The sequence below is a fragment of the Rhinolophus hipposideros genome (assembly GCF_964194185.1).
Source record: "Rhinolophus hipposideros genome assembly, chromosome: 9".
NCBI classification, from domain to species: domain Eukaryota; kingdom Metazoa; phylum Chordata; class Mammalia; order Chiroptera; family Rhinolophidae; genus Rhinolophus; species Rhinolophus hipposideros.
In genome coordinates, this window is record NC_138055.1 from 53,176,303 (window position 1) to 53,192,613 (window position 16,311).

A 16,311-nucleotide genomic window follows, 5' to 3' on the forward strand; every position below is an offset into this window, starting at 1 on the left:
TGGACCAGAGCTGAAAGGTTTCTCCAGAAAAGTATTTCTGGAATAACAGCAGGGAGATACTAGCTGGGATGGCAGGAGGAAGGCCTGCGGAGATGGCAGGAGAAAGCCTTAGGAAGATGGTCTTTCCTGAGGTTTGGGGGTTTTTTGGTTTTGTTTTTTCCTTTCATAGCAGAAGAGGATCGTTCATCCAATCCAGGAAACCTGTGATCAGGGCACCTGCTGCCCTGGCGTCACTGATTCTGGATCAATATGTGACCGACTCTTAGCAACAGGTCGAGAAGAGCTGAGGAAGATACCTGTGATCTGAAACTAAGAACCAAGTTCTAGAACATCCTGTATAAGCTCAGGAGTATCTTTCTTCGCTCTAACCCAATTTCCTTTCCTCCAAATTAAGTTGCCTCCAATTTGCCTGTTAGAACCCCTTCCCGTACTGCTCCCCTGGCGCCCAGGGGAGGTTCCACTCTACATTTCAGTCTGAGTCCTGAGTATGTGTTCCATTTCCCCCAACAGATTGACAGGTCCCCCTGGATTAACTCTTCCCTCCTTTGCTCCCCCCATGTTCAATCAGGCCTTGGTACCAAGAACATTTAGAACAAATATGAAACAGATCAGTGCTTAGGACAAGGCTCATTGCTGTGCCCTCAGTTACACCCTAGAGCCCAGACTCCCCTTGGGGCCTTCATGGTGTGGCCAGATGGTACCTGGGGTAATTGGCTGACACAGCCTCCAAGAAACCAATCACAGAGCATAATAACAACCAAGGTGTTTACCCCACAGGGAACAAGGCTCTGGGGGCATTGGTGAGTGATAGAGATGGCGCCAGCCACAAATGAGCTGGTAGACGAGTCTGGGGTGTCCTGCCTGCATGGAGAAGAGGGTGGGCTCTCTGTGCTGCCTGAGATGTTATAGTCCATTCCCTCTGAAGAGGAGAAGCGCAATGTCAGGATGGCTGGGTGGCCAGCAGCCCCTTCAAGACACTTGTTTCAAAAAGGTTTCCATTATTTCATGAGATTTTTCCCCTCACCGTATAATTTGACAGTTTTTGTTTTTGTTTCTTTTTCTGCAAACACAAGAAAGAGTTGATTAATTCTGGTCATTGATAATAGAAAAGTAAGATAAGGATTTAAATTGGAGAAACTTACATAGGATTGGCTGTCAAAGTGAGCCTCTGAAATCTTTTTTCTGGAAACTTTCTAAGAAGCTGAGATACCCATGCCTCGGGAACCGCGCCACTTCTGCCCAGGGTTAGGAATTAGATAAGGTGACCTTTCCTTATCTTCCCATGAGGAGCTGACTGGCTGGATGAATCAGGAATTCCTCAACCCCTGGGCTCACCTTTCTCACAGGTTACTCAGAGACAGAAGTGACACATCCAGGTTTCAGAAGTATCAGATGTGTGGGCATGTGGGCAGATCAAAAGGTGGCTAAGGCCCGGGAGGAGGGGTTCTCATTGCATGTGCCTCTGACAGCAGCGTACTGTGTCACCCCGGGTGCTGGTGGCCACCTCTACCATTAGTTCTGGGTGAAAACAACTCCTAGATTGGTAGACGAGGACAAAAACATCGTCCTCTGACACCAGAACTCAAGGATTTGCAAATGTGTCGCCGATTACAGTGGGTCTCTTTGGCCCTGGAACACTAGTTCTTGAGAAATTATTATGTATCGTGTAGGAAAAATGTGTGGGGATGGACTTCATGATAGATTAAAAAAATAATAAGGTTAAGCAGCCAACTTATTCCCAGACTTCAGATCCATTAATATGCTTAATGCTTTCTGCTGCACCAAAGGGTGATGCCCAACTCAGTGTTTTCCACACAGAGTGACTGGGAAGTGGGATTATGAATAAGATTTATTTTTCTACTTTTTAATATTTTTGAATTTTCTAATATGAACATATATTTATAAATGACTTATTTTTAAAAATCTACAGAAGAAAAGGGAGAAAGGCTGATATAGTATCAGAAACAAAGTCTAAAGACCTCAGTCAAAAAACCTCAGTGTTTTCCAAACCTTTTTTTGACCATAGAGCCCTCTCTTTGGCCAAATAACATCTGATAAAAATCAGGATTTTAAGGAATATACTTTAAGAAGCACTGAACAAGTTGTCTCCATTCACAATTAAATCAATTTTAAATTCCCCAAATTCGAACATACTTTCATCTCCTAAAAACATGAAGGAGATTTAAGTATAATAAGTGCAGCCTGATCTGGTTTATGGCAATATGCCCAGAGTTACATTGTCAAAACCAAAGAGAGCATCATCCCAGTACGGCTCAAAGGAGAAAGATTTCTCAGGCTGGGACCAATGTCAGTATCCACCCTGAGGAAGGTTATGCCAGAGACTGCTGGTGCCCACCAAGTGTCCTCACTCTCCTCCTCATTTCTCAGCCACCTTTGGGATTTAGTGGGGCCTTGGGGCCGTGTTGGCCAGTTAAATGCGAGTGGCATTCAAGTGTGTCACTTCTAGGGTGCAGCAGTTAATAGTCCATGTGTCTCCTCCGTCTCTTTTCCCCTGTCCCAGTAACCTCGCGGGTCACGTTTGCCATGTGGCAGGGCTTTAAGACAGAAGAGCCGAGGTCCCTGAGATACCCACTGGGAGAACCATGTGGGAGAGCTGCCCCAACCTGCCTCGGACTGTGAATGAGAAATAAACCTCTTTTGTGTTAGATTAAGCCACTGAGATTTCAGTGTTTGTCCGTTGAGGCAGTCAGTGTTAATTACCTGAATCCAAGCATAAAGAGTTGGATGGTAGCAATATCTCTTAATAGCCAGTTCTATTGATCTTTAATTCCTATTCATCAAATAATCTTCTGATCACTATTAAACCTTCCCTATTTCCCTTCTCACTTAAGCCTCTTAGAAGACTAGTCTAGGAGCCGGCCCAGTGGCTCAGGCGGTTAGAGCTCCGTGCTCCTAACGCCAAAGGCTGCCGGTTCGATTCCCACATGGGCCAGTGGGCTCTCAACCACAAGGTTGCCAGTTCAACTCCTCGAGTCCTGCAAGGGATAGTGGGCTCCGCCCCCTGCAACTAAGATTGAACACGGCATCTTAAGCTGAGCTGCCACTGAGCTCCCAGATGGCTCAGTTTGTTGGAGCGCAGGCTCTCAACCACAAGGTTGCCAGTTTGATTTCTCGACTCCCGTAAGGGATGGTGGGCAGCGTGCCCTGCAACTAGCAACGGCAACTGGACCTGGAGCTGAGCTGTGCCCTCCACAACTAAGACTGAAAGGACAACAACTTGACTTGGAAAAAAGTCCTGGAAGTACACACTGTTCCCCAATAAAGTCCTGTTCCCCTTCCCAATAAAATCTTAGAAAAAAAAAGACTAGTCTATCCTAGTAATACTGAGAGTGATGATAGTAATGATGGTTTAATAGCATATGATGTGCCAGTCACTGAATTAAATAAGTTTTATACATTCTTTCACTCCATTTAATTCTCATGACAGCTGTGTGAGGAACTACTGTTATTAACCCCTTTTCACGGGTGAGGGAACTGAGGCTCACGGAGCAGAAGTATCTTGCCTAAGTCACATAGTAAGTGGCCAAGGAGACCTGGGTCCATCTGGTGCCCAAGGTACTAGCTTCTCCCACAAGCTCTACAGCATCAAATCCCAGCTCCTTAGCAGATTTGAAAGGTCCTCTCTGATGTGGCTGCTGCCTGCCTCCCCAGCTCCAGGTTCCACTGCACCCTCCATCTCCACTCACCGTACCTCCGGCTTTCCACCTCTCACCCCAGCAATAACACCTATTGTCACCTTGCTAGTGCCTCTGGCTACAAAGCTCATTCCCTGCTCTGTCTACCGAGTAAACTCCATCCTCGGAAAGCTCTGCACATGTTGCCTCCTCTGTCAGCCTTCTGGAACCTCCCTGAAGTTCCCTTACTCTCCTGTCTGTTGTCTCAATATCTTCTTTTGTTGCCAACATCTCCCGTCACAGCAGTTTTGTATTTTATGGTTATGTCTCCATTAAGGGCATAGACGAGGTTTATATATCCCCGTAGCCTCAGCATGCCAGGTATGTGATAGATAATAATAACATTCATTGAACTGACCACAATTTCTTCACTGGCCCCAGTAATGTGTTCCCTGAGAGTAGTTATTCTGCCAGCCAGTTCTCCTGTGGGCAATGAATAAACGCATATAATGTATAAGATGGTCTCTTTAACGTTTGGATTTTGTGCCTTGCTCTGCCAGCAGCTAAACACCTCTTTCGGTGACCTGATGAAGTCCAATTTTGAACCAAAAAGACGGAAGACAAGATTCTATTTCCATGAACCTTTATTAAGCATGAATTTTGTACCAGGCATTGCACAAGACATCCTCATGTTGTCTCACTTTAGGCTAGCAACAATCTGGGGGTATTATTCTGCCTGTTTTATAGCTAAAGGAATGAGGATCAAAAGATTTGAGAGCTGTGCTCATGATCCCCAACTTGCAAAGTCTGAATCTAAATTCAAAGCTACTGATTTGAACTCTAGGACTCTCTCTGGACTCCCAGCGACCCTGTTCAGGTGTCCCTAGGAGCCCCGGCCTGAATGTGTGCCAGCCTCTCACTTGCTCTCGGTATCTTGTTGCCTCCTGACAGCATTGTCATGATCTGGGGACCTAAAAGAAATCTCTGAGTGCAGAATGTTTTGGAAGCTGTGTGTGTAACAGAAGTGGTCCCATATTTAAACACAACTCATACACATATACCTTCACATCCAGACTCCAAGGACCAAGAGAACAGGAGTCTTTAAAGAGAATCTACCTTTGGCCTTTTCCCAGAGAACTGGGAACAGCCTCACTCGAGTCCCAGGCCTTCTGGAATTGCCTTCTGCTGCCTCTTGACCAATTTTAAATCTTGCCATGAGACAAGTGTTGGCTCCCTCTCCATGCTGATACTCTGAATATTCTTAAAGATTGACCATTCACTGGAGCGTTATCCTGAGAAAAGCATGATTTAGAAGGTGCATCTGCTGGGGATGGGGGAACAGAGATCAATCCTGAGTGTCACAAAACCTACTGGCGGTGACGATGGGATCCTACCGGTGTGCAAGGATCTTTTTCACTCAGATCTAAGGCTACTTGGGTGCTCTCTGGAACACACTGGACCTCCAATGTCCCAGGTTCCAGCTCAGTGACCTCCACATATAGAAGAGGTAGCCTGAGATAAGGATTCCCTTGGAAGAGAGAACCAGCCTGATCCTGCATGAGTTTTATTGGTTTATTGGTGATACACAAGAAGCAGGGAAGTGAGGCCTGAACGAAGACAAGAACATAAACAGAACATTGAAAGCATAAATTCCGTCATCAATAGGGCCACCCTGTAGGGGAACTCCCAGCTATATAACCTGCAGGGACCATGCAAGGTACGACCTATAACCACCAGGTGTTTCACCTGAGCTAATGTTGCTCTCACAGGAGTTCTTACAGGCCTATCAGTGGGCCTGTAATCTCATGTATCCATGAACACATGGCCAAATAACTCCCTAAAGCAGGGCACGAAAGGGGCAGCAGGAGGATTGGGGTTACCCTTGAGAGAAAACCTTCTCCTATAAGGCAGAAGGATGGACTAGAATCCTGATTCTACATTAAGACAGTAAGTCAGAGAGGTGGAAGAGAGGGGATGTCAGTGGCAAAGAAAACCAAGAAGGAGACAGTGACAAATGTGACCAGAGAGAATTTCCTGGAGAAGGGAGTCCAAAGGAAACCAGGGCAGGGCAGACAGCTGTCTTTCACTTTATCTTATGGTTTTCTTGGTGGGTGAGCTCAGAGCTGAGGTCTTCCCTGGAGCGTCCTTAAATTCACTTCCGCTCCCCAGCTTGGTTTTGGCCTCGCCACGTGGGCTGCAGTTCCCACTGCCAGTGACACAGCCCCCAGACAGCATGCCGTAGCCAACAGAGCTGGGCCGGTAGCCATAGGTGCCAGCACCACTGAACCCAAAGCCTGCCCCTGTGCCCGCAGTCCCAGCCGTGGAGCTGCTGATGACAGCTGTGGAGGATGGAGAGAGGAATGATAAGCGTGTGTCCCAGGACAGGGGTGACCCCAAGTCCCCTTCAACCTCCCAGGCCCAACTAACTTAAATGTCTCTTCCTTTAGCAAATATTTCACATCAACTGTGGACTTCAGTTGAATGACACATGCTCAATTTCTGAGCAGTTCAAGCACCAGGAGAAATAGCCCAGATCCCACAGAACCCCCCAATCAGGCACTTTCTCATTCTTTCAACAAATAGAAGTAGCAGGGACTCCCCCTGAAGTACGGATGGTGCCCACACATCATATAAGCCAACAAGTCTTGCATTTAACTTCAGAACACATTCTTAGTTTTTTCCAAACGATTTCTTGATTGGTTGATTTAGGGGAGTATTTGCTCGCCTCTCTTAGACAGAGACCAAGCTGAACCCTGTGGGGCCAGCATTAAAACTGGCTGTGCACTGCGTGTTTGTGCTGGTCTCTACTCTCAGTGAGTAGGTATGGTTCTTCCTGCTCCTGGCTTCCAGGCATCCATCTTGCGGGAAAGCCAGGTGGAGGTGACAGAAGAGGGTGGGGCTGAGAATTTCATCCCAGCATGGGAGAGAGATCAGGGAGGGGGCCAATGTGAAGTGTCAGAATGTGATGGGGAGCTGACTCCAGGAGGGAAGGGACAGCAGGTCTCAGCAAGGGAGGCAATTACCACAATGGAGCTCTACCAGGCAGAGCCCAAGCTGCAGCATCGGGGTCCAGTGGCAGGCATCCACTTACTTTGTGTTTGTTAACAGACTAAAAGCATTCCCTTAGAGGTGTGAAATACTCACAAATGCTGACAGAGTTGGTGTATTCTCCAGACATCCTGTACGGAGAGAAAAGCACAGGTGACGCTCCATCACATGGAATTCGAGTTACCCCCACCACAGGCTGAAATTTTCAGCCAGATTAGCTCATGTCCAGGTGGCATAAACTGCATTTGTGTGTCTCCAAGCACATCGTTTCTCCTCAGTCTACTCTCCCCACTTCAGAGATGTGTAAACTTGCAACCTTGCCCCCCCAGCTACACCACCTCCAGAGTCTCTCCTGCTGAGTTCCTCCTTAGCCCACTTCTTCATTCCTGAGAGGCTACCATCTGAAGGAGCCCACATGCGGAAATACGAGCATCAGAACTTGCCACTAGTGTGACTAACTGTATGATTGTAGGAGCGGTAACTTCTCTCGGGTCTCATGTATAAATCCGTGCTAGGTTAGAACGGAGTTTTTTCAAATGGCAGTGCTTCAGGTACCACCCTCCCAAGTGTTGCTATGACCACGAACAACTCATACTGTGACAGAGTTAGTATTTTTCATCGACTCTCCCTTTTATGACAAAAAATGCATTTCTCTTAAAAGGAAGTTTTATATGCCAGGGCAAATAGAAAACCAGTACCATATGACCAAAATGGAACAAAACAGAGGCAGTAAAAAGAAATATAATGAAAATAATTTTTAAAAAAAACGTTTTGACTCGATATTATTGTCTGCCCAGAGACTCAAACCTGGGATCTATATCTCTTTATTAATAGGGTATCCGTGAGAGTCAGGGCAGTGTTAAAGGCATAGTAGCACCACGCTGAGACTTACTCTCTGCCTTAGTCTGAGGACTGGAAGGAGAGCTGTAAAGGAAACTCTGTCTCATTACCTGACCAGATGCTAGTTAAGGCTATGTTCGTGAGTGACCTGAAAAGCACCTCCGGCACCTGCCCTCCACACTCTGGGAAACTGAATCAGAGGATTGCAGATGTTCCCAGCTCTAGCATTCTAAGACCCCTCCCATCACCCACCGGCACTCCTCGCCCTCCAGCAGCTTGCGGTAGGTGGCGATCTCGATGTCCAGGGCCAGCTTCGTGCTCATGAGCTCCTGGTACTCACGCAGCATCCGGGCCAGCTCCTCCTTGGCCTGATGCAGGGCGGCCTCCAGCTCGTCCAGCTTGGCCCGGGCGTCCTTCAGGGCACAGTCGCCCCGCTGCTCGGCGTCGGCAATGGCCGTCTCCAGGTTGGAGCACTGAGGGCCAGGAGGTAGCATGCCCCTGAGTTCTAAGGCATCCTGAGGCTCACTTCACCCGTCATGCACTCACTGCAGTTCAACCCTCTTCTGTCCTGCCCCACTTCCTAGAGCAAAGCATGGGAGTGAGCCAGGATCCCCCAAAGCCCTTTCACCTGCTTCTTCACACTCTCAATCTCTGAGCGCAGCCTTTGGATGAGCCGAGTCAGCTCTGAGATCTCGTTCTTGGTGTGTTTGAGGTCATCCCCATGCCGACCGGCAGCCAGCTGGAGCTCCTGGAACTGGGAGAGAGGGCCCAAAGCAGAGGCCTTGACTTAGGGCCTGGCTGACCTCACCCTGGTAGACTGTGCCTTTGGCTGGGGAGTATGGTAGAGGTGGGTAATGGGTGCCCAACTTTACCAGGTCTACCAATTGACTCCCACTCAACCATCTGTTCATTGGATTTCTTTATTTGCCTTAAGCACAGTTGATCTCCCTGATGGTTAGATTTGACCATAAGAATTGTTGAAAGTCCCATGTTCTCTACATTGCAACTTTATAACACACAACTCCAGTTATGGTTCTTCTCTTCTTATAGCCCTTCAAAATCAAGGTCAAAATCAAACTCAAGGTGCTTTGAGATCTGGCATCCACCAGCCTCTCCAGACTCCTTTCTCACTGGCCCTGCTCATCACCTACCTGGCTCTCCACCTGTGCCAAACAGTTCCACGTTCCCTAAATGTCCCACATGCTCTCAGTTCTCTGAGTCTTTACATGAGCCTCTCCCTCCACCTGGAAAACCCTACCCCATTCATCCTCCCTTGTTCCGTAGCTGGCTCCAACTCAGCCAGTGCAGAATCACTTCCTCCAGGGAGCTTTCCCTGATACACTCGTGGGGTGCACTTCTGTTCCCATAATCCCCAGCGCAACAGTCCATAGGTCTCACCACACTGTAGTGTGATCACACGTTTCTATGTCTTTCCAATCAGATTCAGAATGACTGGATGGCAGGGACCCTTTCTTTTATTTTTGAATTACCAGTACTTAGCACAGTGCCTGCCCAATGCTCAAAAGAGGTCTGTCTGATGAGACGGAAAAGGACAAGAACCATAGGATTTCACTTATATGTGGGACATAAAAACAGAAAGTAACAAAAGAACAAACAAACTCATAGACATAGACAATAGTATGGTGTTTACCAGAGGGAAACAGGGATGGGAAGATGTTGTAGAGGGTAAAGGGGGACAGATAGGTGATAGAAGGAGACTAGACTTTGGGTGGTGAACACACAATGCAATATACAAATGATGTGTTATAGAATGTATACTTGAAACTTATATAATTTTACTAACCAATATTATCCCAATAAATTTAATTTAAATAGATACAGAAAAAAAAAGAGATCTGCTGAAGGAATGAACCAAAAATGGAACTGATGAGTTGCCCCTGTATTTCTATGACTTCCTTTCTTTCACAGCTCAGCTTGGCCCCAGGCTATTGGCAGTCTTATTAAACATGGAGGAACATTTTGTGTGTTTGTAGTGGGGATAAAGTTAACTATATCGCTAGTCATGGATTTTGGGTCATCTACTAGTTTGGGATTATTCCTGCCTTTGATGTAATCCATCGAATAGTGAAAGAATATTCCATTTCTACCCCAGAATTTGACTTAAGGGAAATACGAAAACATGTGACATTCAGAACTCTGATGGCTGTGCCCTGCTCTCTGGATGGTTGGCTTTGCCAGTTGTCTCGTATCTGTCCCCAGCCTGGCCCTAGATTCAGGATTCCTTTTAGAGATGCCAGGTCTCTCAAAGGCATGGAGGGCTTCTTTCTATGCTCCGGTGTTTTTCCTTTGATATTAACCTTGGGACAATGAACGGGGTCAGGACAGCTGGCCTTCTCTTGCTTCTCTGCAAGGCTGTGTGAGCATGATAAGCCTCCCCACACACTGACTGGGACAGAGGCACGAGCTCCCCCATTTCTAACACCAAGCAATCTTCTTCTGCAGCAAATGGGGAAGCAAATTCCTGTCATTCAGCTCTCCACCCACCCCACACCCTTCTCATAAATGCTTCTTAACCAGAGTCCTGTCCTGATTTTCTGTCTAAACACCACGGAATTAGCAGTCGGTCCCATAGATTCAGATCCAGCTCCATCACTCGGCTAACTGATCTTGGCAAGTTAATTAAACTCCCTGAGCCCTGGCTTCTTCACCTCCATAAGGGAAATGATAAGAGTAGGCCCTCATAATAGTGTTGCTATACTAATAAAATTCTGTTTAATGAGTGCTTACCTCTCACTGGGAAAGTACAGGTGTAGATAACACCAAATAGCAAATGGTCTATAGTGTCTGTACGGACCTGCTTGATTCTTCTGGAAGGAGCCTGAGGTTAAGCACTGGCCACTGACAATCTAGAGTGGTTAGGCCACACGTCCATCCCTGTCCCTGGCTGGCAGCAGTAATGTGGAGAGATTTGTGGACTGGGAACTTGAGTTGGAACATTTATCAAGAAGCCCTGGCCTGTGTTGTCTTCTAGGCTTTGAAAGCCTTTCTTCCTCCCATCCCTGGAGGCCAAATCTTTCTGTCTCCAGGGTATCAAGGAGGCAGAGGGATGGACAAGATAAGGTCTCAAGAGTGTGGATTTCCCTTGAGAAGGAGCCTGATAAACAGCAAGGAACAATTAGGAAGTTGCCATGTAGATCTGAGAAACCACATTATCTAAAGAATCATTTCCCCACCCACAACCCATTAGGAGGAGTTAAGATCTAAGGGACTCAAACTCCCCCTTTATTCTTGGATTTGGACTTGAATGAAAAGGTAGGAGTTACCTGATCTCAGATCATACTGCAGAGACCCCCTAATTTATTGTAATTAACGAGGGAGTTGAGATGCTAACTACCCATGCTTCCCACCCTCCAGACTCAGTTCAAAACTCTGCCTCCAGAAGTCGTTCCTGATCTGCCGCCTGATCCTAGTTCCCTCGCCTGTCTCCCAGCATTCTGGTTGTGCCACATTCATTTGCACTCAGCTGTGTGTGTCCTCCCATGGCTGCCATAGTCTAAGTGGACCCTAAACACAGAGCTGCATCTTCTCTTCCCTTCAAGGTTCCCCTAGAGCCCGGGACAGTGCCGAGCTCCCCGGCAACGTGGGGGCCATGGTGGGTCATGGGACTGAACCAGAGGCCCTGGAACACATGACTCTAGGTAGAGATACAGCTTCACCTTGGTCTGGTACAGGGCCTCAGCCTCGGCCTTGCTCTTCAGGGCGATGTCCTCGTACTGGGCCCGGACCTCGGCGATGATGCTGTCCAGGTCCAGGTCCCGGTTGTTGTCCATGGACAGGATGACGGACGTGTCACTGATGTGGGACTGGATCTGAGCGATCTCCTGCAGGGGAACAAGGAAGCATGAAATGCCTTTTGTGAACAGAGGAAGGTGCCAAGGTGATGGCCCTGTTCCAGCAGGGGAGCCCCAAAATCCTCCCACATATATACAAGCTGTATTCCCCAAAGTTTATAAGAATAGAGCTCACCATACCAGAGAGTGTCAACAACACATCTAAAATTGCTAAGAGGCTCGGATGCAGCCCAGGCAGAGAACAGCCCTTACGTCTGTCACCTGAGGTGCATCAGGAGTGGAGAAAGTAAAGGGGAACCACCTCGGCCACCACATAAGAGACATTAAGGACACAGGAGGCCACAGGTGCTTGGCCAACAGGCTGGGGCTTGAACCAGATGGTCACCGAGGCAGTAGAAAGGGTTTGAGGACTCACTATGTCCATCCCTGGGGATTCCTGCCAATGACCTGAGGAAATATTCCAAGCGGCAAAGAGAAAACGGCCAGAAATGAGAATGTGCTCCACTAAGGGTCACTGGGAACCCCCTAGGTACCCATGGCTTCCTGAAAGATGTGAAAGCAGGGCATCTGGAGGCCAGCCTGGGACTGAGGGCATATATCATTTGAAGGCATCAGGATAGATGTCACTCTCACCTTTGATTTACAAAGCGCCCAGCATCCAAATGCTAGAGATCTCTGGGCTCTGAAAGTTACTGATGAGTAAGTAACTGCTCGTTCATATGTCTTTCCTTCCAGACACAGAGCTGGGGCTGGGGCTGGGGCTGGGGGAGGCTTACCCCCTCGTACAGACACTTGAAGAACTTGATTTCTCTGTCCATGGCGTCCACCTTGGCCTGCAGCTCCACCTTGCTCATGTAAGCCGCATCCACGTCCTAAGAAAATCCAGGGACCCCATGACATCTCCCTTCTTCAACCCCAGCCAGTGTTCTCCTGGGAACTGGCACCCCAGTGCCAACTCTGTGGCTAACTGCCTCAGGGAACGGACTCAAGACCAGGGGCCCAGGAATCTGACCTCTACCCAGGACTCACTGAGACCTTGCACAAATTCCTGGTGCCTCTGGAACTCCTTCTGTCCCATCCAAAGACAGGATCTTTTTACTGCCTCTATTACTCAAATAGAAGGTATGGGAGAGAGCCCTGTCCTCCCCACCCTGTCGGTCATTCAGCAGTCAGAGCTGAGGGCAGCCCCAGCGATTTGCCAGAGACAGGCAGAATTGGAAGGTAAACCTGTAGCTCCTCTCAGAGCATGTCCTGTTTCCCAAGCCAAAGTGGTCAAGACCTGGGGATTGACTATCCACATCTGGGCTCCTGCCCATTTACACAAAACATGGGGACTGACAAAGTGGTATGTTCTAGATAAACATCAAGGTGTCCCAAGACATTCCAAGCAGCAAAGCCCTCCATCTTCTTTGTCACTTTAGCTCCAGGCCCTTCCATGGAAACCTCAGTCTCCTCTTTGATGTTACTTCCTCCCACCGTCTACATTCTACTCCCTGGGTGACCGAGGGATATGCAACCCCTTCTCACCTTCTTAAGCACCACAAATTCATTCTCAGCAGTTGTTCGCTTGTTTATTTCCTCCTCATACCTGCAGGAAAAGCATCACAGTGAGCTGCGTATAATGTGTGTGTGTGTGTGTGTGTTCTCATTATGAAAAGAGATGCCTATGTTACTTATTATCTTATAATAAGTATTATTCTACATCTTTGCAAATTGTCTAATTCAGTAGACCTATTTGTTCAGCGTTGTGAGCAGGGTTTGAAGCAGGCCCCTCCCGGGCCAGGTGACAGGATGGTTTGGGGTCTGGATTTCCTCTGCTGCCTGAAGTGAATAGGTTCTTCTTCTCCCACTCAGTGTCCAAATCGCAGGAACATGTTGCTGCCCTTTTCAGCCATGATTCTCGTGTCACCCAGCTGCCTGACACCCCTGCCAATAACTACCCTATCCCTAAGCATGAGTCCCAAGGAAGCCAGAACTGTCCCCTGGGAAAGGAAGAAGAAGAAGCATGGCCCAAATATCCAGGACGTGAGGGAAATGAGAGAGGAAGCCCAATAGAAATGCTAACTCCCTGCCCTGCTGGGGGGTTTCCTTGGAACTCAGGGGCAAAATGAGCTAGCTTAGGAACTGAGAGACTATGGAGTGGGCACATTTGCGCTCTCTCAAGTGGGGAGCAGGAGGAAGGTGGCCACCTGCCCGGACAATGCTGCCACTGTCCAAGAGGCCGGTTGTCCTTGGTCTAGCCCGCCTGGCTGCCCGGAGAAGACCCTCATCTCGCCCAGACAAAGGAGCTCAGGATGGGTCATCCTCACCTGAGCTCAGCGCTCCTGAGGCCAGGAGCAAATGTCCCAGTGTCTGCTGGGAACGGCCAGCCACAGGAGGTGACTCAGCCTGGGCACAAGGCCCCGCTCACCTCTTCTTGTAGTCCTCCACCACGTCGCGCACGTTCCTCAGCTCCGAGTCCAGCCTCACCCTGTCCCCGGACAGCGTCTCCAGCTGCTTCCGCAGGGTGCTGATGTAGCCCTCGTACACAGGTTCCAGGTTGTTCTTGCAGTTGTTCAGGTCCAGCTGCTGCAGCAGCTCCCACTTGGTCTCCAGCACCTGGTTCTGCTGCTCCAGGAACCGCACCTGGAACCCAGATCAACAGACACTCAGTCATAGAAAGAGGCTGTGGGGTTTCCTTTCCTGGATGATTTCCTTTCCTATGTTCTCTTACACTGCATTAGCTTAAAGGGTAAACCCCAGCCCTTAGGAAATGTCACTCATGCCCCTCCCCGGCCGGGCCCTTTGTCTGACGGAGGTTCTCTTTCTGGGAGCAGCCCCTAGGAGCAGGAGAGGGCTCAACATTTTCATTTCTCTCTCGTCCACATTTGTCTCCTCTGCACCAGTTGAAATCTGCCTGGATCAGTGTCAGTGGTCAGCCTGGACCGGCTCTCTAACGCAAGTCCTTAGACATGCAAACTGGCTTGTACTGACTTTCATGCTCATGGGCGTCTCTGCTCAGAGCCCAGCATCCTGGCCTTTGCTCTGCCTGCTCTCTGTTGCCTTGGCCATGGCCTCTCCCAGCCCAGCCAGAGACTGGCACTCATCTGCTCTGGGGTCTCAGGCCCTCCTATGTTGTCTTCACGTCCAACTCTCTAGGTTCTCAGAGCATTACCTCAGGGAAAGAACCAGCATTCCCAAGTGTCTGGCTATAAATATCATACCATTCCCTTGCTTAAATCCCTCTCGTGATTCCACACCACCGACAAGGTCACATCCAAATTCCTTCTTGTACTCTTCCCAAGGTGCCTAGTCCCTCTTCCACCATTCACCCAACACCCACACAAACCCAAGGTGTCCTCACTCTCCAGACAAGTCCTTCATGCTGCGGGTAACTTCTCCTTCTCCCTAGGTTGATTTTCCCCACTTCCGCCTGGCAAACTCCTACTCAGCCTTTACCCCTCTACCTCACTGTCATGCCTGATGAGCTTCCCTTGCCCCCCGAAGCTCAGGAAGTCTGCCTCCCAAGACATTCTTACCCCTTTATGCCTCAGTGGTTCTCAAACTCAAGCGTGCGTGAGCATCACCCTGGGGGCTTGTTATAAATGCACATTCTCAGGCCCCACCCCCAGAGTTCAGCAGGCCTGAGGTGGGGCCTGAGAACATGCATTTCTAATGAGGGCCCAGGTGATACTGAGGCTGCCAGTTCAGGGACCGCTCTTGAGAACCACTGCCCCAGTGCACCGCTGATCCCCTTGCGCCTCACCTTATATTTTGGGTGTATTCTAGGCTATGAGTCTCTTCTGAACAGAGTTTGAGTTGGTCTGGGTCCCATGAGAGGAGAAGAGGGGTCTCAGCATTCCAGACATCCGAGGCTGCCAAGGCCCTCTCTTTTGTCTGGCTTCTAAGTCTCATGCACTGCCACTTTCCCTGCCTCCTGGAAACCCTCCCAGACTAAGCTCTCTAGTTCCTCCCCGCCTCTAGCCATCCCGGCCCTTCAGCACTGATGTCCAAGGGTCGTCCACCTCGTCCCTCCTCTGTCCTCGGCTGTGTCCGCATCCTAGGGAAATGTTCTGCTTTCCTCTCCCTCGGGCAGGGAGCCTCCCAGGGTCGTGAAGCTGGAAGAAGGAAGGGCTCTATGCTCCGCTTTCTCCAGAAAGTCTCACCTTGTCGATGAAGGAGGCGAACTTGTTGTTGAGGGTCTTGATCTGCTCGCGCTCCTGGGTGCGCACTTTCTGGATCTCAGGGTCCAGCTCCACATTGAGGGGGGCCAGGAGGCTCTTGTTGATGGTGACCTCGTGGATACCCCCTGGAGGACACACAGACGGACACCCAGGCCCCAGAGCCACACTGCCAAACATGCTGCCAGCAAAACCGCTGGCCCGGCCCCGGCCAAACCCATATCCCCCTGCCCGCCCACTGCCATTGGCCATGTTGAAGGAGATGGTCCGGGCGCCCCCCAGGCTATAGAGGCTCCGACTGCCGAAGCCCCCGCTGAGCCCTTTGCCTCCTGCCCGATAGGAGGACGAGCTGCCCCCTGAGAGCACGGCGGAGCAGCCGCTGAAGCCCCCTTTGGGAGCTCCTGACTTGCAGGTGAATTGGCGGCTCATGCTGAGAAGACCAGAGAGCTGAAATAAAAGGCTAACCCTTAGCTGAGATACAATCACCAGCCTGCAATCTTAGGCTCCCCCTTTATAGGGCTCAGGAGGGAGCCACTGCCCTAATTTGTGTGTTTAGTTTGCCTGGGAGCAAGAAATCATTTTCTTCCAGCAAAATCAGAGATATCAGATAAATAACTTGAAAACTCCAAAAAACAAAAATGATGGGCTTGCAAGCCTTCTCATGTAATTTGAGTCTTATCTAATAAACCTGGGATAATTAGGCTGGCCAAATTATCCCTAGGATGATCTTGTCTGGGAGGTTTGTCACAGCCTCAATTGCTCTTTCCCAAGGAGTAGGTCTGCAGGGGTGCAGAGGAGAGACCTTTAACTGATAGC

The 16,311-nt window shown here is 49.2% G+C and overlaps 1 protein-coding gene across 1 annotated transcript; it reads right to left on the bottom strand.

Moving 5' to 3' along the window:
• Positions 1-5,723: 5,723 nt before the first annotated feature.
• On the bottom strand, positions 5,724-15,924 carry LOC308502479 (keratin, type II cytoskeletal 73; the record flags this gene model as incomplete). Its single annotated transcript, XM_081060331.1, has 9 exons — positions 5,724-5,974; positions 6,780-6,814; positions 7,776-7,996; positions 8,152-8,277; positions 11,201-11,365; positions 12,112-12,207; positions 12,863-12,923; positions 13,746-13,960; positions 15,481-15,924. 9 exons carry the CDS (start codon positions 15,922-15,924, stop codon positions 5,724-5,726), a joined length of 1,614 nt encoding a protein of 537 aa, XP_080916457.1.
• Positions 15,925-16,311: the final 387 nt, after the last annotated feature.